Source organism: Zea mays, chromosome 8 (genome assembly GCF_902167145.1).
Source record: "Zea mays cultivar B73 chromosome 8, Zm-B73-REFERENCE-NAM-5.0, whole genome shotgun sequence".
Taxonomy (NCBI): domain Eukaryota; kingdom Viridiplantae; phylum Streptophyta; class Magnoliopsida; order Poales; family Poaceae; genus Zea; species Zea mays.
In genome coordinates this window covers 128,365,194-128,392,077 of record NC_050103.1, presented here as the reverse complement: position 1 = coordinate 128,392,077, position 26,884 = coordinate 128,365,194, and the positions used below count along the sequence as shown (strand labels likewise).

Below are 26,884 nucleotides of genomic sequence, written 5' to 3'. Positions count from 1 at the left end.
CACCAAAACAGGGCCTAAGGCTGTCTCCAGCAACGTCCTCTATATTCATCCTCTATATCCGTCCTTTACAGTCTTCTCTAAAAGATTCCACCCTCTATATCTCCTTCCTCTCTAACAACGTTCTCTAAATCACGTCCTCTATACTCAAATATCTATATTAGAAACATTTTTTATTTTTATTTTTTGTACATACGTATTTGTCATACTCTCAAATGTATTGTACATATTTTAGTTTTGCTAAACCGGTTATTTAAAGTATTGAAATGGATAGAAGATCGTTTAGAGGAACTCTATATATAGAGAATCCAGCAGCGTCCTCTAAATTTAGAGAACCGTTTAGAGGACGCTTCTGGAGGGCGTAGAGGACCATTCGATCCTCTATATTTAGGGTACAGAACCATTTAAGGTCTCTTGTTGGAGCTAGTCTAATCAGGAGCCCGATTACGCCGTCGCGGTGGGGTCCCACGTGAGCGTCGCCTTTCTTTCCTCCCCATTTTTCTCTCTCTGGCGTCACTCATGTGTCAGACTGTCAGGCGCACTCCGCCTCTCCTCTCTCCGTCGCTGGGCAGCTGGGCTTCTCTCCCGACTCCCGAGCAGCCGAGCTCCCCCTGCTCGGCCTCGCCTCCGCCGCGAACCGCGCCTCCGGCTCCGCCTGCTCGGGCGGGCGGCACCCAGCTCCCTGCATCTTCGCTGCGGCGAGGTACGCCCCCCCCCCCCCCCCCCCCCCCCCCCCATCGCCTCATCCCTCCGCGCCTGCCTCTGCGTCTCTGCCTGTCTCTTTGTCCTCCCAGCGTACCAATTGGGATGCGCGCATGTCTGGGTCTTTGCGCTGTGAAGAAGCTGCGGTCTGTGGCTCGTGTCCCGTTGCTAGCGGAGAGGGATTTCGTGGCTCCGGCTAGCTCCGCCAGATCCGAGGCCTCGCGTCGTGGGATAGCGCGCTTAGCGGTTCGGCTGTGCAGGGGTTGGGGATTTGGGGTCGGGGCGCTTCAGCTTCAGCTTCAGCTTCGTTTTCTACAGCCCAAGGCCAACCGGGTGCGGATAGATTCTGAAAGATAGCTTGAGGATTTTGGTAACGGCATTCTGGTTCGCAACTCCCGCCTCTCCGCGAAGTAGATTGAGGCGTGCTGTTTTGGCCACATGCTGCCTCATGCCGCTCATCCCTATGTGATCAGAAACATGGTTGCGGGCTGTAGTGTTAGTTTGCTGTTTTGTTTTTTTTAATCTGTCTTATCTTGTAATTTTGTTGCTGGAGTAATGAAGTTCGGTTTTACCGTTGTGGAAAAAAAATGTTTGAGGTGTGTTGTGTCTTTGCTTAGCCTGAATCGGTATTACTTGTCTCGGTCGTCTAGGTCCAGCCTTCGAATTGTATCAGAGCGCGCATAGTTTTAGGTCTGCTTGCACAATAGTCGTTACCTGGTTTTAGCTCTTGTTTTCCCTTTCCCCTCAAATTAGTATGATATGCTTTGGTTTTGATTCAGGGTACACGATGGAGGGAGCTGGAAGAGATGCCAACCCTTTGGGCGGTTACCGAATTGGCAAAACCCTAGGAATCGGGTCGTTCGGTAAAGTGAAGATCGCGGAACATATATTGACTGGCCATAAGGTGGCAATCAAGATCCTCAATCGCCGTAAGATCAGAAGCATGGAAATGGAAGAGAAAGGTCAGTGCTTATTCCTTCCGTACAGAACATTGGCTTGTGGCGCTTAAGCTTGGCATGTGATGTATGGATTATGTACCTTATGTACACGCAGCAGAGCTCCTTATTATGTCTTGACAATTTTTTATCTGAAGTACTCAACTTAATTCTCTCTTACTATGTACCTGCAGTGAAGAGAGAAATCAAGATACTGAGATTATTTATGCATCCTCATATCATACGCCTTTATGAGGTGATAGATACACCTGCTGATATTTATGTTGTTATGGAGTATGTTAAATCTGGAGAGTTGTTTGATTACATTGTTGAGAAGGGAAGACTACATGAAGAAGAAGCCCGGCGCTTTTTTCAGCAGGTGGCTTTCTTGCATATTGTTCATTCCAAAGATTGCACAATGCATTGCAATCACTGTTTTGAAGAACTGTAGTATGGTACTATGGTTGGCATAACCTTTTTTGTGGCTGATAAATAATTGAAATCTGTTAACCGTCATGCTTCTGTCATATATATATCTGTGTCAGTAAATTGATTGTTTGTGTTTATTTGGTTCATTGAGTTTAGTTTGATAATTTTCTTCTTATTACTTTTTATGCAGATCATATCTGGTGTTGAATATTGCCATAGGAACATGGTTGCTCACCGTGATTTAAAGCCAGAGAATCTTCTTTTGGATTCGAAATGCAACATTAAGATTGCTGATTTTGGCTTAAGTAATGTTATGCGTGATGGTCACTTTCTTAAGACGAGTTGTGGTAGCCCGAATTATGCAGCACCTGAGGTATACATATGACATTATTTACAATTAGCATTCTTCATGGTCACATTTACATATATAACTTGCTATGACATGATTCTTGATTTCTTGTTTATTTTCTTAGGTCATATCTGGTAAACTATATGCTGGTCCTGAAGTTGATGTCTGGAGCTGCGGCGTTATTCTTTATGCTCTTCTTTGTGGCACTCTTCCATTTGACGATGAGAATATTCCAAACCTTTTTAAGAAAATAAAGGTGAGTTATCATCTCCTTGATTTATCGAGCATCTTCTAATAAAAATGATGAGGATCTCTATGAACCAATTTGGTTTCATGTCCAAAAGATTAACCATGGAAGCTATTTTCTTAATAAGACAAGTTATGGAGTAGTATAGAGAGCAGAAGAAGAACCTACACATGGTTTTCATTGAGTTGGAGAAGATTTTTGACAAAATACCAATAAATGTTGTGCGGCGGGCTTTGAACAAACATAAAGTTCCAACAAAATACATTAGAGCCATTAAGTACATGTACAACTATATTGTGGCTAGTGTTAGAACAAGTGATGGAGACACGAATGACTGGCCGATGAGAATAGGACTACACCAAGGGTTAGCCTTGAGCCCTTACCTTTTTGTCTTGGTGATGGATAAAATCACAAGCGACATATAAGGGGATATATGCTTTTGCGAATAATGTTGTACTAGTTGATGAATGGCAGGCATGATTAAATAGGAAACTTGAGTTGTGGTTGAAGACTATAGAGTGCAGGCTCAATAGAACTAAAACCGAATATATGAGATATGACTTTGACACTACATATGAGAAAGAAGATATTAGTTTGGAAGGTCAAGTAGTGCCCAGGAAGGACACTTTTCGGTATTTGTGATCAATACTATAGAAAGACGGGGATATCGATGAAGATGTTAGTCATAGAATAAAAACAGGGTGGATCAAGTGACATCAACCAGCGTTCTATGTGACAAGAAGGGTAGCACATAAGCTAAAAGGAGAGTTTTATAGGATGACGATTATACCTGCTATGTTGTATGGTGCAGAATGTTGGCTAATAAAAGACGATATGTTCAACAGTTAAGTAGCGGAAATGCATATGTTGTGTTGAATTTATGGCATAAAAAAAGGATCAAGTCCAGAATGAAGGTATATGTGATAAGCTAGGGGTAGCACAAATTTAAGAAAAGCTTGTCTAACACCGGTTGAGATGGTTTAGACATGTCCAACGGAGACATCCAAAAGGCGGTTTAAAAGGAAAGACTGAAATTGGCATGGGAAGAGGCAGTAAAAGGTGATTTAAAAGGATGAAATGTACATAAAGATTTAGCCTTGAATACGAGTGCATGGAAAACGGCTATCGACATGCCTGAACCTTGAATTGTGTCTTTTGTTAGGTTTTAACTATAGCCTACCCCAACTTGCTAGGGATTAAAAGGCTTTCTTGTTGCTGCTGCTGCTGTATCATCTCATTGATTTACCTGAAAAAAAGATTCCTTTATATTTTACTCTTAATATGCTCGTTAAATTCTTATATCTAATTGTAGGGTGGAATATATACCCTTCCTAGTCATTTGTCACCTTCAGCGAGGGACTTGATTCCTAGAATGCTGGTTGTTGATCCGATGAAAAGGATTACAATACGTGAAATCCGTGAACATATGTGGTTCAAAATTCAACTTCCGCGCTATTTGGCTGTACCGCCTCCAGACACTGCCCAACAAGTTAAGAAGGTATAATGATATTGTGTGTATGGATGGCGCTATTCTGTAAAATTCTTATTCCACGTTTTCTACTTCAGAAAATGAATTGACATTGTTTTGAATTTTGTAGCTGGACGAGGAAACCCTTAATGATGTTATTAAGATGGGTTTTGACAAGAATCAGCTAATTGAATCTCTGCACAACAGATTGCAGAATGAGGTATCTGCTTCACTCTCAGTTTCCTTTGGTCGTTTTATGGAATCATGATGGTTTGGCTGTGCAGGCAACAGTTGCCTATTATTTACTCATGGACAATAGGCTTCGTACAACCAGTGGTTATCTTGGATCTGAGTTTCAAGAATCTATGGTGAGTGGCTTTCTTATCTCTTGCATTTCCAAATGTTGGTTGAGTTATTCAGTACTTGTGATGCTATAAATTTCTTGCTAATTTTCTGTTTGCGTTTTGTGATCTCTAGGACCCATCTTTCTCTCAAGTACATGCTGAAACACCAACTTCAGCAACTGAACATCGGCAGCATGTGTTTACAGAATCTCCGGGGTCTGGTTTGAGGCAGCATTTTGCATCTGAAAGGAAATGGGCCCTTGGTCTTCAGGTAATTTTCATGTTAAGTACATCGTATGATGTCTTTCCTGCATTATTATGATTCAATTATCTGTAATTGTCTAACAGTCTCGAGCACATCCACGAGAAATAATAAGTGAAGTGCTTAAAGCACTGCAAGAACTGAATGTTTACTGGAAAAAGATTGGACACTACAACATGAAATGCAGATGGAGTCCTGGCTGCCTTGAGAGTATGATGCATAACTGTGATGGCTTTAGTGCAGAGTCTGCTATAATTGAAACTGATGATCTCATAGCGAAATCAACCCGTATAGTGAAGTTTGAGATTCAGGTATCATTTGGAATCTTAATCATGCACGCTTAAATAAATGTTATGTAACCTAGTTTTTGAAAGGGAAATGTGCCTTTGGGCCATTTCTAAGTATTTTGGTGATTAAGTGCCAACACAAGTGCTTAAATGTAAATCAATGCCCATGGATGAACAAAGTGCAAATCTTCAACAAAGGTATGTTTCTAAGTCTTAGTACATTGGTTTTGTGTACTAATATATTTGTCTAAGTGTTAGAAACAGAAAGAAGAAGAGAAGAGAAGACTTGGCTGTGTGCAGCCAAGGGGCTGCTTCGGTCTAGGGCACCGGACTGTCCGGTGGTGCACCGGACAGTGTCCGATGGTGCACCGGACAGTGTCCGGTGCGCCAGGCCGCCTTGGCCGAAGAGGCCGCTCTCGGGTTTTTCTCCGGCGACTTCGGCTAAAATTCACCGGACTGTCCGGTGTGCACCGGACTGTCCGGTGAGCCAACGGTCGGCCGGGCCAACGGTCGGCCGCGTGATCGGCGCGCGACACGTGGCCGAGCCAACGGTCGGAGGGAAGCACCGGACTGTCCGGTGTGCACCGGACTGGCCGGTGCGCCAGATCTGCAACGGTCGGCAACGGTCGGCTTCGCCAATTAAGGAAAGGAATCGGGCACCGGACACTGTCCGGTGTGCACCGGACTGTCCGGTGCGCCCGACGACAGAAGGCAAGAATAGCCTTCCAGATGTGCTCTCAACGGCTCCTAGGTGCCTTGGGGCTATAAAAGGGACCCCTTGGCGCATGGAGGAGTACAACCAAGCATTCCTACAACCTTTCTAAGCACCAAGACATTGATCTAGCGCATTCGATTCATTGTGATAGCATATAGAGCTCTTGTGGAGTTGTGTACTCTTTGAGTTGTGTTGCGAGCTCTTATTGCTGCTTGTGTGCGTGTTGCTCTGATCTTTTGAAGTCTTGTGTGCGTCGCTCATTCCCTCCCCTGCTCCGTGATTCTCTGTGAACATCTTTTGTAAGGGCGAGAGGCTCCAAATTGTGGAGATTCCTCGCAAGCGGGATTGAGAAAAGAAAAGCAAGAACACCGTGGTATTCAAGTTGATCATTGGATCACTTGAGAGGAGTTGAGTGCAACTCTCGTCCGTTGGGACGCCACAACGTGGAAGTAGGCAAGTTTTGTACTTGGCCGAACCACGGGATAACCACCGTGTCATCTCTGTGATTGATTTCTTGTGGTTATTGTGTTTTGACTCCTCTCTAGCCACTTGGCCATAATTGTGCTAACACTTAACAAGTTTTTGTGGCTTAAGTTTTGAAGTTATTCAGGATCACCTATTCACCCCCCCCTCTAGGTGCTCTCAATTGGTATCAGAGCCGTTCTCTTCAAGAAAGGGACTAACCGCCCGAAAAGATGGATCCTAAGGGGAAGGGAATTGTGATCAACGACAAGGAGAAGGAGTCCTTCGTCAACGAGCCAAGGGATGACAAGTCCAACGACTCGGGCTCGGGCCACAGGCGCAAAGATGGGAAGAAGAAGAAGACAAGGCGCATCAAGGAGATCATCTACTACGACGATAGTGATGAATCTACTTCTTCCCAAAAGGATGGTGACAACGACTACAAAAAGACGGTCAATTCGAACTTTTCATTTGATTATTCTCGTATTCAACATAGTTCGAATTCGCATTTGCTTTCCATTCCTCTTGGCAAACCCCCACACTTTGATGGGGAGGACTACGGATTTTGGAGTCACAAAATGCGTAGTCACTTATTCTCTCTCCATCCAAGCATATGGGAGATTGTGGAGAATGGAATGAAATTTGATAGCTCGGATAGTCCTATGCTTATAAATGAACAAATTCATAGAAATGCACAAGCTACTACTGTTCTCTTAGCATCTTTGTGCAGGGAAGAATACAATAAGGTGAGCGGCTTGGACAATGCCAAGCAGATATGGGACACCCTCAAGATCTCTCACGAGGGGAACGACATCACCATGCTCACCAAGATGGAGTTGGTGGAGGGCGAGCTTGGACGATTCGCCATGATAAGGGGAGAGGAGCCAACTCAAACTTACAACCGGCTCAAGACCCTTATCAACAAAATAAGGAGCTACGGAAGCACGCGTTGGACGGACCACGACGTCGTCCGCCTACTACTCAGGTCCTTTACCGTTCTTGATCCTCATCTCGTGAACAATATTCGTGAGAATTCCAGGTACACGATGATGACGCCCGAGGAAGTACTTGGAAAATTCGTGAGCGGGCGAATGATGATCAAGGAGGCAAGGTACGTCGATGACGCGTTGAACGGTCCAATCCACGAGCCTCTTGCTCTCAAGGCATCGAGAAGCAAGGAGGCACTACCAAGCAAGGTGGCGCAAATTGAGGCGGCCGGGCTTAATGATGAAGAAATGGCTCTCATCATTAAGCGCTTCAAGACGGCGTTAAGGGGTCGCAAGGAGCATCCCAACAAGACCAAGACGAAGGGGAAGCGCTCATGCTTCAAGTGTGGTAAGATTGGTCACTTTATCGCTAATTGTCCCGATAATGATAGTGACCAGGAAAAGAAGAGTGGAAAATGGGAAAAGAAGAAGAATTACAAGAAGGCAAAGGGCGAGGCTCATATTGGAAAAGAGTGGGATTCGGATTGCTCCTCGTCCGACTCCGACAACGAAGGACTCGCCGCCACCGCCTTCAACAAGTCATCCCTCTTTCCCAACGAACATCACACTTGCCTCATGGCAAGGGAAAAGAAGGTAATCACTCGTAATGCTAATACTTATGATTCTTCTAGTGATGATGAATCTAGTGAGGATGAAGTAGATTATTCATGTTTATTCAAGGGCTTAGATAGATCTAAGATAGACAAAATTAATGAATTAATTGATGCCTTGAATGAAAAGAATATACTTTTAGAAAAGCAAGAGGATTTGTTGTATGAAGAACATGATAAGTTTGTAGAGGCTCAAAAATCCCTTGCATTAGAAATTAAGAGGAATGAAATGCTTGCTTGTGAAGTGTCATCATGCCATGATTCTATTTCTAACTTAAAGAGCATAAATGATGATTTAAATGCTAAACTCGTAGAAGCAAATAAATCCAACTCCTGTGGTGAAACTGTTGTTATTTGCAATAGATGTAAAGACTTTGATATTGATGCTTGTAGTGAACACATAGCTTCTATTGCAAAGTTAAATAATGAAGTGGCTAGTCTTAATGCCCAACTTAAGACTAGCAAAAGTGAATTTGATAAACTAAAATTTGCAAGGGATGCCTACACTATTGGTAGACACCCCTCAATTAAGGATGGACTTGGCTTCAAGAGGGAAGTCAAGAACTTAACAAGCCATAAGACTCCCATTCCCACTAAGGAGAAAGGGAAGGCTCCTATGGCTACTAGTGCTAAAAAGAACCATGCCTTTTTATATCATGATAGGAGATATTCTAGAAATGCTTTTAAAGGTCATGATGTTTTTGGTTCACATGCTTATGACTCTTATGCTATGACTGCTTCTAGTTCTCATGTTATGCCTGGTAGAAATGTGCTTAGAAGAAATGTTGTTCATCAAATGCCTAGGAGAAATGATGCTCATAGTGCTCCTAGGAAAGTAGTAAATGAATCTTCTACAATTTATTGTGCTTTAAATGCTTCCTTTGCTATTTATAGAAAGGATAAGAAAATTGTTGCTAGGAAGATAGGGGCAAAATGCAAGGGAGACAAAACTTGCATTTGGGTCCCTAAGGATATTTGCACTAACCTTGTAGGACCCAACATGAGTTGGGTACCTAAGTCCCAAGCCTAAATTTGCCTTGCAGGTTTATGCATCCGGGGGTTCAAGCTGGATTATAGACAGCGGATGCACAAACCATATGACGGGGGAGAAGAAGATGTTCACCTCCTACGTCAAGAAAAAGGATTCCCAAGATTCAATTATATTCGGTGATGGGAATCAAGGCAAGGTAAAAGGGCTAGGTAAAATTGCAATTTCTAATGAGCACTCTATATCTAATGTGTTTTTAGTAGAGTCTCTTGGTTATAATTTGCTTTCTGTTAGTCAATTATGCAACATGGGGTATAACTGTCTATTTACAAATGTAGATGTGTCTGTCTTTAGAAGAAGTGATGGTTCACTAGCTTTTAAGGGTGTATTAGACGGCAAACTTTATTTAGTTGATTTTGCAAAAGAAGAGGCCGATCTAGATGCATGCTTAATAGCTAAGACTAGCATGGGCTGGCTGTGGCATCGCCGCTTAGCACATGTGGGGATGAAGAACCTTCACAAGCTTAAGGGAGAACACGTGATAGGTCTAACTAATGTTCAATTCGAAAAAGATAGACCTTGTGCAGCTTGTCAAGCAGGGAAACAGGTGGGAGGCTCTCATCACACCAAAAATGTGATGACGACATCAAGACCCTTGGAGATGCTGCATATGGACCTTTTTGGACCCGTCGCCTATCTGAGCATAGGAGGAAGTAAGTATGGTTTAGTTATTGTTGATGACTTTTCCCGCTTCACTTGGGTGTTCTTTTTGCAGGAAAAGTCCGAAACCCAAGGGACCCTCAAACGCTTCCTCAGGAGATCTCAAAATGAGTTTGAGCTCAAAGTGAAGAAGATAAGGAGCGACAACGGGTCCGAGTTCAAGAATCTTCAAGTGGAGGAATTCCTTGAAGAAGAAGGGATCAAGCATGAGTTCTCCGCTCCCTACACACCACAGCAAAATGGTGTGGTAGAGAGGAAGAACAGGACGCTCATCGACATGGCGAGGACTATGCTTGGAGAGTTCAAGACCCCCGAGCGTTTTTGGTCGGAAGCCGTGAACACGGCTTGCCACGCCATCAACAGGGTCTACCTTCATCGCCTCATCAAGAAGACGTCGTATGAGCCACTAACCGGTAACAAACCCAATGTATCTTACTTTCGTGTATTTGGGAGCAAGTGCTACATTCTAGTGAAGAAGGGTAGAAATTCTAAGTTTGCTCCCAAAGCTGTAGAAGGGTTTTTGTTAGGTTATGACTCAAATACAAAGGCGTATAGAGTCTTCAACAAATCATCGGGTTTGGTTGAAGTCTCTAGCGACGTTGTATTTGATGAGACTAATGGCTCTCCAAGAGAGCAAGTTGTTGATTGTGATGATGTAGATGAAGAAGATGTTCCAACGGCCGCTATGCGCACCATGGCGATTGGTGATGTGCGACCACAGGAACACTTGGAGCAAGATCAGCCTTCTTCCTCAACCATAGTGCATCCCCCAACCCAAGATGACGAACAGGTACCTCAAGTGGAGGCGGGCGATCAAGGGGGAGCACAAGATGATCATGTGATGAAGGAAAAAGCGCAACCGGCACCTCCAACCCAAGTTCGAGCAATGATTCAAAGGGATCATCCCGTCGACCAAATTCTGGGTGACATCAGCAAGGGAGTAACTACTCGTTCTCGATTAGTTAATTTTTGTGAGCATTACTCTTTTGTCTCCTCTATTGAGCCTTTCAGGGTAGAGGAGGCCTTGCTAGATCCGGACTGGGTGTTGGCCATGCAGGAGGAGCTCAACAACTTCAAGAGAAATGAAGTTTGGACGCTGGTGCCTCGTCCGAAGCAAAATGTTGTGGGAACCAAGTGGGTGTTCCGCAACAAACAGGACGAGCACGGGGTGGTGACGAGAAACAAGGCTCGACTTGTGGCAAAAGGTTATGCCCAAGTCGCAGGTTTGGATTTTGAGGAGACTTTTGCTCCTGTGGCTAGGCTAGAGTCAATTCGAATCTTGCTAGCATATGCCGCTCACCATTCTTTCAGGTTGTACCAAATGGATGTGAAGAGCGCTTTCCTCAACGGGCCAATCAAGGAGGAGGTGTACGTGGAGCAACCCCCTGGCTTCGAGGATGAACGGTACCCCGACCACGTGTGTAAGCTCTCTAAGGCGCTCTATGGACTTAAGCAAGCCCCAAGAGCATGGTATGAATGCCTTAGAGATTTCTTAATTGCTAATGCTTTCAAGGTTGGGAAAGCCGATCCAACTCTTTTCACTAAGACATGTGATGGTGATTTGTTCGTGTGCCAAATTTATGTCGATGACATAATATTTGGTTCTACTAACCAAAAGTCTTGTGAAGAGTTTAGCAGGGTGATGACGCAAAAATTCGAGATGTCGATGATGGGCGAGTTGAACTACTTCCTTGGGTTCCAAGTGAAGCAACTCAAGGACGGCACCTTCATCTCCCAAACGAAGTACACGCAAGATCTGCTAAAGCGGTTTGGGATGAAGGACGCCAAGCCCGCAAAGACTCCGATGGGGACCGACGGACACACCGACCTCAACAAAGGAGGTAAGTCCGTTGATCAAAAAGCATACCGGTCAATGATAGGGTCATTACTTTATTTATGTGCTAGTAGACCGGATATTATGCTTAGCGTATGCATGTGTGCTAGATTTCAATCCGATCCTAAGGAATGTCACTTAGTGGCGGTGAAGCGGATTCTTAGATATTTGGTTGCTACGCCTTGCTTCGGGCTCTGGTATCCAAAGGGGTCTACCTTTGACTTGGTTGGATACTCAGACTCCGACTATGCTGGATGTAAGGTCGATAGGAAGAGTACATCGGGGACGTGCCAGTTCTTAGGAAGGTCCCTGGTGTCATGGAATTCTAAGAAACAAACTTTCGTTGCCCTATCCACCGCTGAGGCCGAGTATGTTGCCGCAGGACAGTGTTGCGCGCAACTACTTTGGATGAGGCAAACCCTCAGGGACTTTGGCTACAATCTGAGCAAAGTCCCACTCCTATGTGATAATGAGAGTGCTATCCGCATGGCGGAAAATCCTGTTGAACACAGCCGCACAAAGCACATAGACATCCGACATCACTTTTTGAGAGACCACCAGCAAAAGGGAGATATCGAAGTGTTTCATGTTAGCACCGAGAACCAGCTAGCCGATATCTTTACCAAGCCTCTAGATGAGAAGACCTTTTGCAGGTTGCGTAGTGAGCTAAATGTCATAGATTCGCGGAACCTGGATTGAATTGTAGCATACATGTACTTATGCTTTTGATCATGTTCCTTTTTGCATTTTGTTGCTTATTATGGTGCTCAAGTTGTACCAACACTCCCTGGACCTCACAAATCCGTTGCAAAGTGATGCACATGTTTAGGGGGAGATGTGTTACAACTTGACCCTTTGAGACTAACCATTTGCTTGAGTTTGCTTGATTGAGTCTCGAAGGAGGATTGAAAGGGAAAAGGTGGACTTGGACCATGAAAGACTTCCACTGCACTCCGATGAGAGGCTAACTAATTCCAAGTTCATCTCATGAAATCTTATTGCCATTTGCTCTTAATTGAAGACTTTGGTGAGGCAATGGGGTTAAGAGGCCAAGATTAATCCCGTTTTGGTGCTTGATGCCAAAGGGGGAGAAAATAAAGGCCAAAGTGATAAATGGATCAGCTACCACTTGAGAGATTTTGAAAATAGTAGAATAGAGTTTTTGTTTTGTCAAAAGCTTTTATTGTCTCTTATTGTCTCTATTGTCAAAAGTTGGCTTCTTGTGGGGAGAAGTGTTGATTATGGGAAATAGGGGGAGTTTTTGAAATCCTTGATCAATCTCTTTTGGAATGACTCTCTTTATGCTTCAACATGTGTGTTTGACTTAGAGATAGAGATTTGAGTTTGATTTGCAAAAACAAACCAAGTGGTGGCAAAGGATGATCCATATATGCCAAAATTGAATCAAAACCAATTTGAGTTTTTATTTGAAGTGATTTTGCACTTGTTCTAGTTGCTTTATGTGGTGTTGGCATAAATCACCAAAAAGGGGGAGATTGAAAGGGAAATGTGCCTTTGGGCCATTTCTAAGTATTTTGGTGATTAAGTGCCAACACAAGTGCTTAAATGTAAATCAATGCCCATGGATGAACAAACTGCAAATCTTCAACAAAGGTATGTTTCTAAGTCTTAGTACATTGGTTTTGTGTACTAATATATTTGTCTAAGTGTTAGAAACAGAAAGAAGAAGAGAAGAGAAGACTTGGCTGTGTGCAGCCAAGGGGCTGCTTCGGTCTAGGGCACCGGACTGTCCGGTGGTGCACCGGACAGTGTCCGATGGTGCACCGGACAGTGTCCGGTGCGCCAAGCCGCCTTGGCCGAAGAGGCCGCTCTCGGGTTTTTCTCCGGCGACTTCGGCTAAAATTCACCGGACTGTCCGGTGTGCACCGGACTGTCCGGTGAGCCAACGGTCGGCCGGGCCAACAGTCGGCCGCGTGATCGGCGCGCGACACGTGGCCGAGCCAACGGTCGGAGGGAAGCACCGGACTGTCCGGTGTGCACCGGACTGGCCGGTGCGCCAGATCTGCAACGGTCGGCAACGGTCGGCTTCGCCAATTAAGGAAAGGAATCGGGCACCGGACACTGTCCGGTGTGCACCGGACTGTCCGGTGCGCCCGACGACAGAAGGCAAGAATAGCCTTCCAGATGTGCTCTCAACGGCTCCTAGGTGCCTTGGGGCTATAAAAGGGACCCCTTGGCGCATGGAGGAGTACAACCAAGCATTCCTACAACCTTTCTAAGCACCAAGACATTGATCTAGCGCATTCGATTCATTGTGATAGCATATAGAGCTCTTGTGGAGTTGTGTACTCTTTGAGTTGTGTTGCGAGCTCTTATTGCTGCTTGTGTGCGTGTTGCTCTGATCTTTTGAAGTCTTGTGTGCGTCGCTCATTCCCTCCCCTGCTCCGTGATTCTCTGTGAACATCTTTTGTAAGGGCGAGAGGCTCCAAATTGTGGAGATTCCTCGCAAGCGGGATTGAGAAAAGAAAAGCAAGAACACCGTGGTATTCAAGTTGATCATTGGATCACTTGAGAGGAGTTGAGTGCAACTCTCGTCCGTTGGGACGCCACAACGTGGAAGTAGGCAAGTTTTGTACTTGGCCGAACCACGGGATAACCACCGTGTCATCTCTGTGATTGATTTCTTGTGGTTATTGTGTTTTGACTCCTCTCTAGCCACTTGGCCATAATTGTGCTAACACTTAACAAGTTTTTGTGGCTTAAGTTTTGAAGTTATTCAGGATCACCTATTCACCCCCCCCTCTAGGTGCTCTCAGTTTTGAGAAGACTTGCTGTGCAGGCTATGAACCACACTATGCATAACTCTTTAACATATGTCCTTGACTTCTTTATGTGCTATGTTTATGCAACAAACATAATTTTGTTAGGATTACATTTGCATGCCAGATTATTTCTGAATTGTTTCAATGTTCACAATCCCTTAGGACCAAGTATATTTGTGATTAAAATTAGCATACTCCATAATTTGTACTTCCGTTCATACCTATAGATTAGACGCTCCCTTTTTGTTAGCATAAAGTCTACTTGGAAAATGTACCCAATTCTAATACACTTCCACTGATTGCAGCTTTACAAAACGAGGGATGAGAAGTACCTTCTTGACCTGCAAAGGGTCAGTGGACCACAACTCCTCTTTCTGGACTTGTGTTCCGCCTTTCTAACGCAGCTGAGAGTTCTTTGAGCCTGATGACATGATTGGCTTCCCAAGCACAATCCTTGATGCACCCCATGGACTTTCAAATTACATTCGTGCTGTACATAATGGCCATATATAATCCTCCGGTAGATTATATTTTCTGGAGCATGTGGACCGTACAGGTATGTCCTGGTTGCCGAGATGATTGTCACCTAAGGTCCTAAACAAGAGGCCACATGCGAGCCCCAGGCCTTCTTCCTCAATTAGATTATGCGAGTTTTGTTCGGCCTTTCTTTAGTCCTTGGACATGTTTTTTTCTTTGCCTTGTTTGGTTGTGTTTGGATCAAAGGAGATTGAGAGCTGGTTTGATGACCAGGGAAATGGAGGGGATTAATGGGGAGAAATCTCCTTCCTATTTGAAATTGAATAGCAAGTGGATATCTCTCCCATGCATCCTCTCTATTTCCCGTATCACCAAATTAGCCCTGAGGCTTTGTTTGGATACTCTAGTATTTATCTCAGTACATATGGATTGGGATAGATTAAAATGTAAATTAAACTAACTTACACCTCAATCCATGTGCATAGATGTAAATACTAGATTATTCAAACAAAGCTTGAGGGGGATTAAATCCCCTTATATTCAATTTTGACTAGTGAGAGATTTAATCACTCCAATCCCATTTGATCCCGATGCCCTAAGGTGATCGTGCTAGCATGGTACCTAAGGCTGAAAATGTTCCATTGAAAACTGAAAAGAAAGTTTACCCGTTGATGTACCAGTGTCAACTCTGACATAACAGGAGAGACAGTAATTAGATGTCACAGCAAGTGCACAATCATCACTTCATCAGATAAAATTACTATTTTAGGTATTGTAAGATGCATCTCCAGAGGATTTATGAGAAAGGGCACACGTGCAAGCACAACAACGGAAGAGATTAGGGCAGCAAATAACTGAATCTGTGCTCTAGCTCAACAGCACGAGGACATACGTAATGTACATGGGTCAGCATATGATTTTACTTTTTACAGTAGGAAATGCTAGAAAAGACTTAGCTAGCCTAAACTATAATGTACAGCGGCAACACCGATGGTGTGGTATCAGTAATTCTCGGGTGCATAAGAAGCTGAATCAAGCTGCCCCATCTGCTCAGTGATCTGATCAACATTGTCCTGGAGACGAGGACAGCAGCGGTCTACGGCAGTCTTCACATCCTCTTTTGCTTCTATTGCCTCGCTTTTACCCTCGGCGGCGTCTGTGAGAAACCGCTCCCAGAATACATCGTTCACTTTGGCCGGCACATGGGAACCTCCAGTTTCACTGGTGGTATCATCTTGCGAGGTGTCGCCGGTTGTGGTGTCAGAGTTCATATCGACTCCAGCAGCTGTCCTATGGGCATGTTCATGGAGCTGTGCCATCGGCAGCATCGGGCTCTGGGCGTAGTAGCTCGGGGGTTCTGCCAACGGAGAAGACGACTGGTCTTGCCCTGAGGTCGAAGCGAAGGGGTTCTGGCAAGCTGATGGCTGCAGATCGATCTCGGTATCCATTGGTGCCGAGAGCATCTCGCCTAGAGCCAGAGCAGGGCTGGGTTCAGCAACACCAGCGGCGTACAACATGCCTTGAGCAGCAGACGTATGCGCTGTTGCCCTCTGCAAGAAACTCTCCAGCGACACCAGGGCCAGCTCCATCTTCTCAAACGGCTCGGCGCTCAGAAGGCGGATCGGAGACATGCCTGGCGTCTCCGCGCCCACCGTCTGCAGGAACGGCACCTGCTGTTCTTCGACCTTGGGTTCGTCGACGAAGAAGTCCATCTTCGGAACCCTCCTCTTCTTGCTGAAGTGGTCCGCCCCCGTCGCCGACCCCCACGAAACGACCCCGTGTCCGACCGGCAGCAGGATGTCGCGCAGGGAGGCCACGATGTTCCTCTGGCGCTCCTCCATCTGCGCCAGCCTGCGTTCCAGCGACTGCATCTGCCAGCTGATCCCGCACCGCTGCTGGCTCTGCCTCTGGAGGTCCGTCAGGAGCAGGCTCTTCTCGTACTTGAGCCTGCTGATCTCGTCCTCGAGCTCGCGCCTCTCCGACTCCGCCAGTGGGCCGTTCACCTGGGTCTGCGGCGAGTGGCTGTGCACCGGCTTGCGCCGGTGGATGTTCTTCAGGAGGTGCGTGTGCCCCCTAACGAAGTCGTCGTTGGCGAACTCCCATCTCTCGGGATCGATCTTTCGGAAACCCTGGAAGTGAAGAACCAAGTTAGCAGCAGGCGGAAAGTGAGGACAGACATGAGGAGTGAGGACCAGCTGTTAAAAACAGCCGCCACTTTTAAAACATGGGCTTCCTACTATACAGAATAGGAACAGAGCAGAGAGCACACAGAATCCCGTGCAAAAAAAATCAAGAACCAACTTTGAATTGAATGCCCGTAATGCTCCTGTTGCTATTTGGGTTATGAGACAAATACGTCTCTCTTCATGAATAGACGACTCCACGATCAGGTGCGCTGGTGCCAACTGAACATGCGAAAAATGCCGAGGAAAAAGGCACATCGTCTTGAGGAAGATAGCAGACAGGAAATGGCAAGAAATAGACGCGCAACAGCAACATGTCACACGCACACAGAGAGAGAGATTGAGAGAGGGAGATTTAGAGGCACTCACGTATGTGTTGAGCTGCCTGATGAAGCTGGAGAAGTTGTTGTGCTTGAAGTACTTGGGCAGCAGGTCCCGTGAGAAGTCCGGCGGGTTCCACACCACGAAGCTTGCGCCGCCGGGGCCCCACGACACGACGTGGTTGGTCGCCGGGTCCTCCACCATCTCGTAGGTCTTGATGAGGAACGGCGGCGGCTGCGAGCTGGAATTGGAACCCTCCATGCCGGCCATGCACCTCCTCCTGTCTCTCCTCCGACTGATGATGGGCGAAGAATTAACTAACCGACGCTCCCCCAACTCTGTCTTACCCACCGGAATGGCTCGCACTCAACCGCAGCGAGAAAAATTCTCGCCAAGCTGCCGCAAGGACGACGAAAGCAAGGGCTACGGCTACTGAAGGGGAAGAAACCTGAGCGGTTGCTAGGATTTTTGCTCCTCGCGTTGGCGTCAGCTCGGGCGCGGCAGATGAGCGAGCCGAGGCAGCCCAAGGGGCAGAGGAGAAAACGAGGGGGAGTGGCGTCGCGCGGCGGTTTTATAAAGGGGGTCGGGTCGCGCGTCGTGTCGTGTCGTGTGTCCGGGTGCGCGGCGGGCCACCGGGACTCGGACGACGACGCGGACGGTGACTGGGCTGAGCAGCTCGCGCTGGCTCGCTGGCGCCCGCATCCTGGGCTGGGTATACATCGGCTGGCGGCTGGTCGTTGCATGGGGGCGTCTGAGGTTTGACTGGCCAATGCGTTGGCGGACCGGGACCCAGGTCGCTTCTAGAAGAAGGCGCGCGGAAACGGGTCCCGGCGGCGGGCCGTCAAAGTTCGCCGCCCAGCGCGCACGGGCAAAGGCTCGGTGCTGCCGGTCAGCAGGGCAAGCGAGCCAGCCGCCAGCGTTCGATAGCTGTCGGTCGTCTGGGTGACTGGAACAACAGCAGCAGCAGGCCAGTTTTGGGGCCGAGACGTCCCGACCTCTGTGCGCGTCCCGTCACATACTCGCATGTGCTGCTGCTCCGACACTTCCCTTCCCTAAGCTGGCGACCGTTGCTCTCCAGTGACGTCGGTCACCTCCAGGAGCCAGGAATCTTCCCAACGCCCCTCGCCCTGCCCCTGCGGCACCCCGCGCGGCCGGTTGGAGGGTCGAGCGAGACGCCTTTCCATCGCCCGTCGGGTCGTCGCGGGCAGGATGTGAACGGTCTCGGCGGGCGACCATTCCTGCCGAGAATTTTCAGCGGTGCGCCGGTGCCCGCCCGCGCGCCGTGGAAAAAGAGGGCCGCGGATCGCCAGGCGAGTGGATGCTAGCGCACGCACGAGCAGATTCGTTGGGCAGAAGAACCACGCGCCGACACGACGGCGACGGCAGGCTTGAACTATGTCCGCGCCGCGGGCGCTGCGTGTGTGTGTGTGTGCCACCTTTTCTTCCTTAACTTTGTCCCCAAGAATGAACGAACTGAAGGAAAAAAAGTCTAGTGTTTTAATCGATCTGCAAGTGTGTCACGCAGTCTCAGATCAAGAGTCAATTTCCATGCTGATACCGAGAGGCAAGGTTAATTTGGGTCATTGAATACCAGTCGGTAGTATTTGGTCATTTGCATGTCGTTGTTGTTCTTGCCACAGATCAAGTTGTGAGGTTTGTGGTGCTGCTAGAGATGTCCAAACGGGCCGCCCGGCCCGGTCCGGCCTGGGCCCGGTGAAGCCCGGCCCGCTAGGCACGATTAAAAAACCGGGTCGGACCGGCTAAGCACGCGGGCTCAATTTCTTGTCCGAGTCCGGTCCGCAACGGGCCTAAATGGGTCGGGCCAGCACAAAAAAAGCGGGCCGGAAAGCGGGCTATGCGGACCGAAAAACACATTTTAGTGTAAAAAAAGCGGGCTTAACGGGCTTAGAGCTAAACGGACCGTGCCGGGCTAGCCTACCGTGTCTAATTTCCTGTCCGAGCCCGGCCCGCTTATTCGTGCCGGGCCGACCCGGGCCCGCATATAACCGGGCCGTGCCGGGCTCGGACCGAGCCCCAAAAGCGGGCTTCGTGCCGGGCTCGCGGGCCTCGTGCCTATAGGTGCTGCTACGTTCCCATCAAGTGCATGTGCATGTGAATTGAGGAAGCAATCAAGTTCCTCTTGCCTTGCTCCCTTTTGATCGGTAACGAAGAGAAAAAAGAAAAGAGATCAGATTTCAACATATTTGCCACACACGCCTGAGCAGATTAGCGCAAGGTTTTAAGTTTATTACTAAATATACACAGGTTATGTAATAGCCATCATTTTTTTTTTGCTAGCTGGACGTCAGCGAACTGAGGCCTGAGAAGCACGGCAATAATAATCCTGTGCGACGGAGCGAGCCGCTAGCTGGACGTCAGCTATGGTGTCACCGCGCGGAAGGGGGGCATGCAAGGGGCGGGGTTGACCTCGGCGTCAGGTTGTTGCTGAATGTTTCTGGGGGTTCCTATCATTGCTTCTTCTAGACTAGATGAGCATGGACTTGTGGTGTGGTGGCATGGGCATGCAACATGCATGCAGGATCAGGCCAGGCTACCAGGGTTTTTTTTTGATCTATCTGCACGAGCTGATATATTAGTGTACCCAGTTTCTTCTTCTAGATTGTTCAACTTGTGCTTACCCTGCCGCGTCCGCGTGTCTACCAACCTGCGACTTGTACCGGTAATCGATCTAGAAGGGCGGCGAGTGTCATGGCGTCGTATGAACCCCTCTGGGGAATGGTTCAACTCGTGACGCAAAGACTGGCTGTTCTCACTTCTCAGTTCTCACACTAAATATACACATGCATGTGATGGACCGACTGATGGGCAGTAACTGTAATAATCTGATGTCATGGGAGAAGCTGCAAATGGTTACTAGAACGAAAGAAAAGGGGATAAATTATTTCTTCTCTTTTACTTCTCGGTGCCCTTTTTTTTAATACAAAAGACACGAGACTTTTTATACGGCACACGCATGTGTAGATTAGAGTGGGTCTCTACCACTGTCAAGTAGCTAGCTAGTACGACTCTCGAGCTGGATGAAGTTGGCCACGAGATGATGAGACAAAACATTTTTCTGTTCAGTAAACATTTGCTCATCAAGAACTAGATATAAATAAATAAACCCAAGATTCTGGAAGCAACTTTTGCGGAGTCAATGTCCGAGTTCACTTCACTAAAAAAAACCCCCGATCGAGGACCGTGTTTTCAAACCTCACTATCACGTGCGGAGATGGAGTTGAACAAAAGGGATATGGCTGATCTTAGAACCTATATAATACATGATGGAGAAAGTATGTAACTAAAGAAATCTTGATACCAATATGCATCATACCAATTGAACTTTATACAAGTATATTATGACTAGGTGAGTGCTCGTGCGTTGCAACGGAAACATATAATATCACGAAAATTATGTACAAATATGTATTATACTGTTATAAAAAAGGTTTCGTAATCTATTTGTGATCCTATCCATACATAAATTTTGTCAATCAGCATGGAGGATGCTTTTGAGCATGAAATTGTAACACTCAAGACAGATACCGAGCAACATGCTTGAGGCGCATGTACTCCTACAAATAGTCATGACGATAGGGAACTATCGATTTGTAGAGATGGCCAAACGGGCCGCCCGGCCCGGCCCGAGCCCGGTGAAGCCCGGCCCGTTTTGGGCCCGGCCTGCCAGGCACGGTTAGGAAACCGGGCCGGACCTTCTAAGTCCGCGGGCTTGATTCTCTGTCCGAGCCCGGCCCGCAGCGGGCCTAAACGGGCCGTAGCACGAAAAAAGCAGGCCGAAAGCGGGCTAAACGGACCGAAAAGCACGTTTTAGTGCAAAAAAAGCGGGCTTAACGTGCTTAGAGGTAAACGGGCTGTGCCGGGCTAGCCCACCGTGCCTAGTTTCCTGTCCAAGCCCGGCCCACTTATTCGTGTCGGGCCGGCCCGGGCCCGCATAAAACCGGGTCGTGTCGTGCTCGGACCGGGCCCAAACAGCGGGCTTCGTGCCGGGCTCGCGGGCCTCATGCTTATTGGCCATCTATATCGATCTGTGACAACTCTAGTCAGGTCATTTCCAAGAATGCTAAGCAGATATCTATCAAATGACACTTAGGTAATACATACAGTACATCTTGGATGACACTTAGGTCATTTCCCAGAGAAGACATCTAGGCAATACGTACATCTAAGATGACACTTTTTACCATCTTATGTGTCCATCCAAATACGATACAAGACACACAAAAGGACATCATGATACAAGCTAGACCAAACCTAAACAACAGGAACATGCTTCTACACAAATAAGGACGATGATTCCTGATCCACAATGTACACGAAACATTTAGAGTTCTTGTTTAGATGAACATGTTAGCACAGATGGGCCTCACACCACAACATCAGCCACCAACGACTGATTTGATGCATCCCTGCAATATCTGTATCATAAAAAGGTAAATAAACCCTCGTATATGAATTCGCGGATCAAACAGTATGCTTGATTGAAATTTTGACTTTTCATGTCCTTTACGCTATACATGGACTTCTCTGTGTGTAATTTCATATTTATCTATTACATACAACAAGACATGGACACTCATTGGGGGAATTTTCATTCCCAGTTCCAAATCAGAAAAGCATTCAGCCAACAGGTGCAACACCTCAAGTTTTCTAGGCAGGCGAAGTCTCCTGATCAACGTCCTATTCCCACCATGTAGCATTCTGCAGCACAGAAACTCGATTATTGTAACTCGTGATGTCTCCATCATGTGCTATAGTGAAATGTAATTTATGAGCAGACACTTTGAAGTTGCAACCAACTGTTTAGCTAGGATGAGACAAATCTTGTGTCCTCTTAGAAATTCAAGGGAGCTTCCCTCTTCTTGTAAACCAATAACTCTCGATAGTTCTTTCGCCTAAATGAAGATAAATTGCATGGCAGACCCAACAAGTTCAACGAAGTTAGTATCTCTTCCCCACAAACACACAAGTGAGCAAAAAAAGTAGAGCAAATGTATTCAAGTAGCTTATGGTATGACCTGTCCCAAAGTGATCCAAGATTCACTATCTGCGAAACATGCATATGAACCATCAACTTGCTTCAGCATGATAGGGCCTTTACAAACAGTAACTCAGTAGATCAGTAGCTATCGGTGTTGATAAATAGGGATGACATTACCAGCCAAATGACTTTGCATAATTCTTTAGTTTGATCTTCTATTCCATGCCCATTGCTATAATCTTTTCAATTGAAGAAATTCAAATAAACCTCTCCAATATTTACCTGAATATTGGCAGAATACAACTCCAGTGTAATTCACGATGTATGGATCAACTGGGATTGTCTACACGGTTGAGAAGGGAAAGTAGTCACATATGGTATAAGAAGCAATAAACGCAAGCATGTGTCTAGATGGATAAAAATAAGACAAATGAATACCTTGAAGTAGTCACATCGTCTGATACAAAATACTGGGATGAACTAAGAAAGAAACCGGTAGTGCAAACCTTTTGGGGGAAACCCCATGAGCCCCCGACCAAAACTGCATTGTGAATTGCATAAGTCACTGCCTCATAAAGCAATAGGCAATGGTTTGGAATATATGAGACATACCGCAATGTATCTAGATCAAGATTGAATAGAGGACTGGAACAAATGTGGCAAACTTTTCCTGAAATTAGCAAAAGCGCGAAGACAGAATCAACTGAATGTGCATATGACACATACAAGCACATCACCAACAAATGAAGCATATTCTAGACATACCACATACTTCTCTATAGAAGCAAGGTGATGCATGCTGCTGTTCATGAAGATATATAACGATGGTGGTTCATCGAATTTCCATCTATCTATATCCACACCAGGCAGCCGGTCCACGACAAGACATTCTGGTGCGGCATACCGTCGAACAACTCAATAAGAGTTTTCATGCAGATGGTATACAAAATGAAATGTGTTAGTTGTACAAAAAATACATTTAAGCTTGCAATCACAATATTTCATTTTGAAAGAATATATGATAGGATCCAACAGTAAATGAAACTATGTGACACATACATAGTACTACAGGTTAGCAACATATCATTTAACATCTGACACTCTATTTATCATGTCATCTATTCATAGTTATTTTTATTCCATTAATATGGCAAGAAGTGATCCAGAGGAATGCTTTAACAACTTACCCCGGGAGAAGAATACATTCCACAACTAAGGGCAAACATCAAAAGTGGCTCAGCTGTCGCAATGCAGAATTTTTTCTGCTCCTCAGATACCTTAATCTTCTAAAGGGCAAGAAGCAGAGCCTTGAACCAATGGTGTGTGCAGCCAAGATAGAAAACAAGTAATGCGATATGATTCTCCGGAAAGAAAAGTGTGTTACACAGCAAGCAACAAAGAGAAAAATGAAAAATTTGAACCGCTGGCATGTTATTTACTACCAGCAAACATAGTATCGAATCTAATGTACAAGAGTTCTTTCAGCAAACCATTTGCATCAATGAAAACGGTTTTATGTCACTTCGTGGAACACCATAAGCTAGGTAAGCCTGTAAATGGATGGAGAAATGTTCAACATGTGCTCTCCTATACATCACGAAAAAAAGAGAAATATTTCCAGACATTCAGCTACCCTAATAAGAACTAAATTTTTCAAAACCACGTACGTGCATCATAAGCGTGTTGTATAAGCCGATCCAAAATTCCAACCTTGCATCATCATATAGCATAATTGAAAATCTCAAAAACACCAAACAATGAAGAATCTCAGACTAAGTGTCTGTATATTTCACCATTCAGATTTCCTCAAGTGTTTCCTTGTACGAAATACAAAAGCTATTTCGATGGATCATCGCTATCTGGGACGGACAAATTTGTGTTTTACCTCGCGGATGGAGCAATCCATTTCCATCAATAATGAGCAACTGCAGCAGGGCAGAATGGCAAAACCTTAGAAAGGGCATGGGTAAATACATAGAAGATGCTGGTGATTATGCAAGACATCTCATAAACTAAAATGATTCATAGTCAAGAAAAGTAATAGATTGAGCAGTAAAATTCTTCAAACATGTAGCTCCAGTGGTCATTAAGTGTATTTACATGACAATAAAGAATAGCATATGTCTTGTTTCCTATGACTGCTTATGCAACCTGAACATTTAGAAAGTGATGGTATCACTTGCAATTGAAGCACACATGATTTTTTCCACTAAGTTTCTTGTTGCAGTAACCAGAAGCATTACATTACGCCTTACAGATGTGCTCTCCCGACCCAGTAGGAAAGACCAGTTCATTTTTTATTCATCAACCAGAGCAAAGTAGCAGAAGCTACATGCAAAGCACAAACACAATGCAGATCTATTGGAAGCGTATGTGATATGGTGTCGACGGAGCGGTGTGGATGTTCTATAACCACCAATGAGGTAGATCCTACCACCTACTACCCAAAAATGATGTGATATGTGTCAGCCGAGCTCCCAAGGAACATGCCCACGTAGTAGCCGCGGGTGGCGTGGGTGGGCAGCTCGTGCAACGACAGACTGTGCCTCCTACTGATGAACTCGCTCACCTTGCTGTCGCTGTCGCAGGTGAGGTTCGAGAGGACCTCGTCCACGCCGAGTCGCTCCTACAATCGTTGGATCGAGATGATGGGGAACTGCTGCCGATGGCCCACATGTCCGGTAGGGAGGTGGACACGGACATGTTGATGTGGTAGGTATGCGGCAGCTCGGGCGCGCCCATGCCACGGTCGACGAGCTCGCAGATCCACAATATATGAGTTATTTTAAATATTTTCATGCATTGGATTATTCTTGGTGGACCCTTGTAACAATTTGACATGGTGCAAAATCATGATCCTCTACTGATATGGTACAAATTGGGTCCAAATTTCATACCTTCTAGGGCAGCAAGGTCGAGATCCACAATATGAGTTATTTTAAATATTTTCATGCATTGGATTATTCTTGGTGGACCCTTGTAACAATTTGACATGGTACAAAATCATGATCCTCTACTGATATGGTACAAATTGGGTCCAAATTTCATACCTTCTAGGGCAGCAAGGTCGATCCTGTCAGATCGATTGGTACGATCCAAATTTTGTGGTATGAGGTCCCTGAAGAAACTTGGGTAGTTCCATAGTTCAAGTGTACCACAAGCTTGATATCCCATTGACAATATTTTCTTTTCAAACCCTATTTTTGATAGTTGTTCTTCCCCCTTGAGACCAACCAACTCTCCAATATCAATGCTATGTTTCGACACAAGAAAGAATTTGAGTCAGTGTTTATGTTAGTTATACTAAAAATGTGCTAATCGAGCAGAAAACTTATACATTCTAGCTACATTTTTAAAAGTAGCTGTTTGTTGTGTCAAGTTCAGTGTCTAAAGTCTGGTTCAGTAATGCATTATGTAAGAGTCGATATCTAATAGAAGAATGTCTTAACTTTTTTTTTGTTCAATTCTTTATAATCTGTATCACTCTTTTCTGTCTGATTTAATTCTACATAAAAATGAGAGGAATGGATGTCAAACATATATAAATTGTCTACTCACTCTTTCAGGTACGGTGGGGAATTATTTGCATCGGGTTGGCCGGTCGGATCCCTGAGCTTAAGAGTGCATTCTGTAAACACCGGTAAACTCTTCAGTCAAAGAATAAGGTACGCCATGGTTGATCGGCTTCTTCAACCCCACGAGCCCACCTAATGTCGGTCCTCCTATGTGACCAAATGTATCTTTTATTTTCTTACCCAATAAACCATACCTTCACAAAAGAATTAGAATGAGGTAAATTTGTACACAATCTCACTAATTAATTAATTTGAATATGCAGATGTAAATAAAATTTCCACTTGGAAAAGTAATACCAGCGTTAATTGTTTTCTTTCAACAAATATGAGAAAATGAGATAATATATCCTCACCAATTTGCGTGCATTCCAGCTCTCATGGTCTTAGTCTTGAGAAGCTCGACAGCCCAATCAACAGTGTGAACCTTTGCAATGACAGCAGAAGTGACCAATCTAGCATACCGATATAATTCTTCGTCTGATAGGTTGGGATGTTCTTCCTGAGATATCAAAATAACATTTTAAATTGTTTCTTCATATTTTAGCATAAAAAAATTAATGTCTTGGTAATTAATAAACAACAACTTTATCGGTACGGTGGAAAGAAATCAAGAACATCAAATTCTTCATATAAACTAAACAAATAGATAATAATAGTGATGCTTCTCTTACCTTTATTGCATCACACACTGCATTGCGTTCCTTAACAAAAAGAGCTTGTAAGATCGAAACCCCAACCCAACTATTGCGAACATCGCCCAATAATGCCACACCATTCTCCTCATGCAAAAGAAGACCATCATCAAATTGTTACGGGATCGGACGTCGGGATCGGACAACTGAGATTATTTACAGGATAGAATGGACGGCTGAGATCGCAGAATGGCAGAACGACAGACTACCCTTACCGTCTTAATAAGTAGTAGAGATATAATACACCACTGTGGCACTAACGGCAATTCAAAACAGTAAGTATCCACATCAAAATGCATCCAAATTCCGGCTTTCAGGAGATCTTAGAAATGCATAATTTGCAACCCCAATTACCAACAACATTGAAAACTGTGTGTTCGTTGTTTTATACAAGATTGTTTTTTAACATAAACCCAAACAAATTAAAAAAAGTACCAGGAACAAAGTCATAGTATGGGATGATATATTATGGATTTGTGGTTAAGGGAGAAAATTTTAAACTACGAACTGAAGCATAC

The 26,884-nt window shown here is 45.3% G+C and overlaps 2 protein-coding genes across 11 annotated transcripts; one reads left to right on the top strand and one right to left on the bottom strand.

Annotated features, from left to right (window-relative positions):
* The first annotated feature begins 462 nt into the window (after positions 1–462).
* Positions 463–20,009, top strand: LOC100192108 (uncharacterized). Of its 10 annotated transcripts, none has more exons than XR_002263905.3 (12): positions 463–700; positions 1,479–1,661; positions 1,829–2,013; positions 2,254–2,436; positions 2,537–2,668; positions 3,972–4,157; positions 4,258–4,347; positions 4,412–4,495; positions 4,605–4,742; positions 4,820–5,044; positions 14,425–14,675; positions 19,399–20,009. XR_002263905.3 is itself a non-coding variant. In XM_020541856.3 (11 exons), exons 1-11 carry the CDS (start codon positions 517–519, stop codon positions 19,582–19,584), a joined length of 1,776 nt encoding a protein of 591 aa, XP_020397445.1. In that variant the 5' UTR covers positions 463–516; the 3' UTR covers positions 19,585–20,009. The 10 variants fall into 10 exon arrangements, 5 of the variants coding, with proteins under 5 accessions (XP_020397445.1, XP_020397447.1, XP_020397448.1 ...); XR_004851733.1 differs by lacking the exon at positions 19,399–20,009 and adding an exon at positions 15,366–17,511 and having other exon boundaries at positions 4,977–5,044; XR_004851731.1 differs by lacking the exon at positions 19,399–20,009 and adding an exon at positions 15,366–17,511.
* Positions 15,340–18,665, bottom strand: LOC103635873 (heat stress transcription factor A-4d). The gene is made up of 2 exons (XM_008658255.4): positions 17,149–18,665; positions 15,340–16,725 (listed from the first exon to the last, which is right to left on the bottom strand). Exons 1-2 carry the CDS (start codon positions 17,368–17,370, stop codon positions 15,598–15,600), a joined length of 1,350 nt encoding a protein of 449 aa, XP_008656477.1. The 5' UTR covers positions 17,371–18,665; the 3' UTR covers positions 15,340–15,597.
* Positions 20,010–26,884: the final 6,875 nt, after the last annotated feature.

Coding starts and splice junctions, on each gene's coding strand:
- LOC103635873 (XM_008658255.4), bottom strand. CDS start 17,370: ATGGCCGGCATGGAGGGTTCCAATTCCAGCTCGCAGCCGCCGCCGTTC. Junction 16,726..17,148: donor TCAGGCAGCTCAACACATAC/GTGAGTGCCTCT, acceptor CTTCACTTCCAG/GGTTTCCGAAAGATCGATCC.
- LOC100192108 (XM_020541856.3), top strand. CDS start 517: ATGTGTCAGACTGTCAGGCGCACTCCGCCTCTCCTCTCTCCGTCGCTG. Junction 701..1,478: donor TGCATCTTCGCTGCGGCGAG/GTACGCCCCCCC, acceptor GTTTTGATTCAG/GGTACACGATGGAGGGAGCT. Junction 5,045..19,398: donor TAGTGAAGTTTGAGATTCAG/GTATCATTTGGA, acceptor TTTTTTTGCTAG/CTGGACGTCAGCGAACTGAG.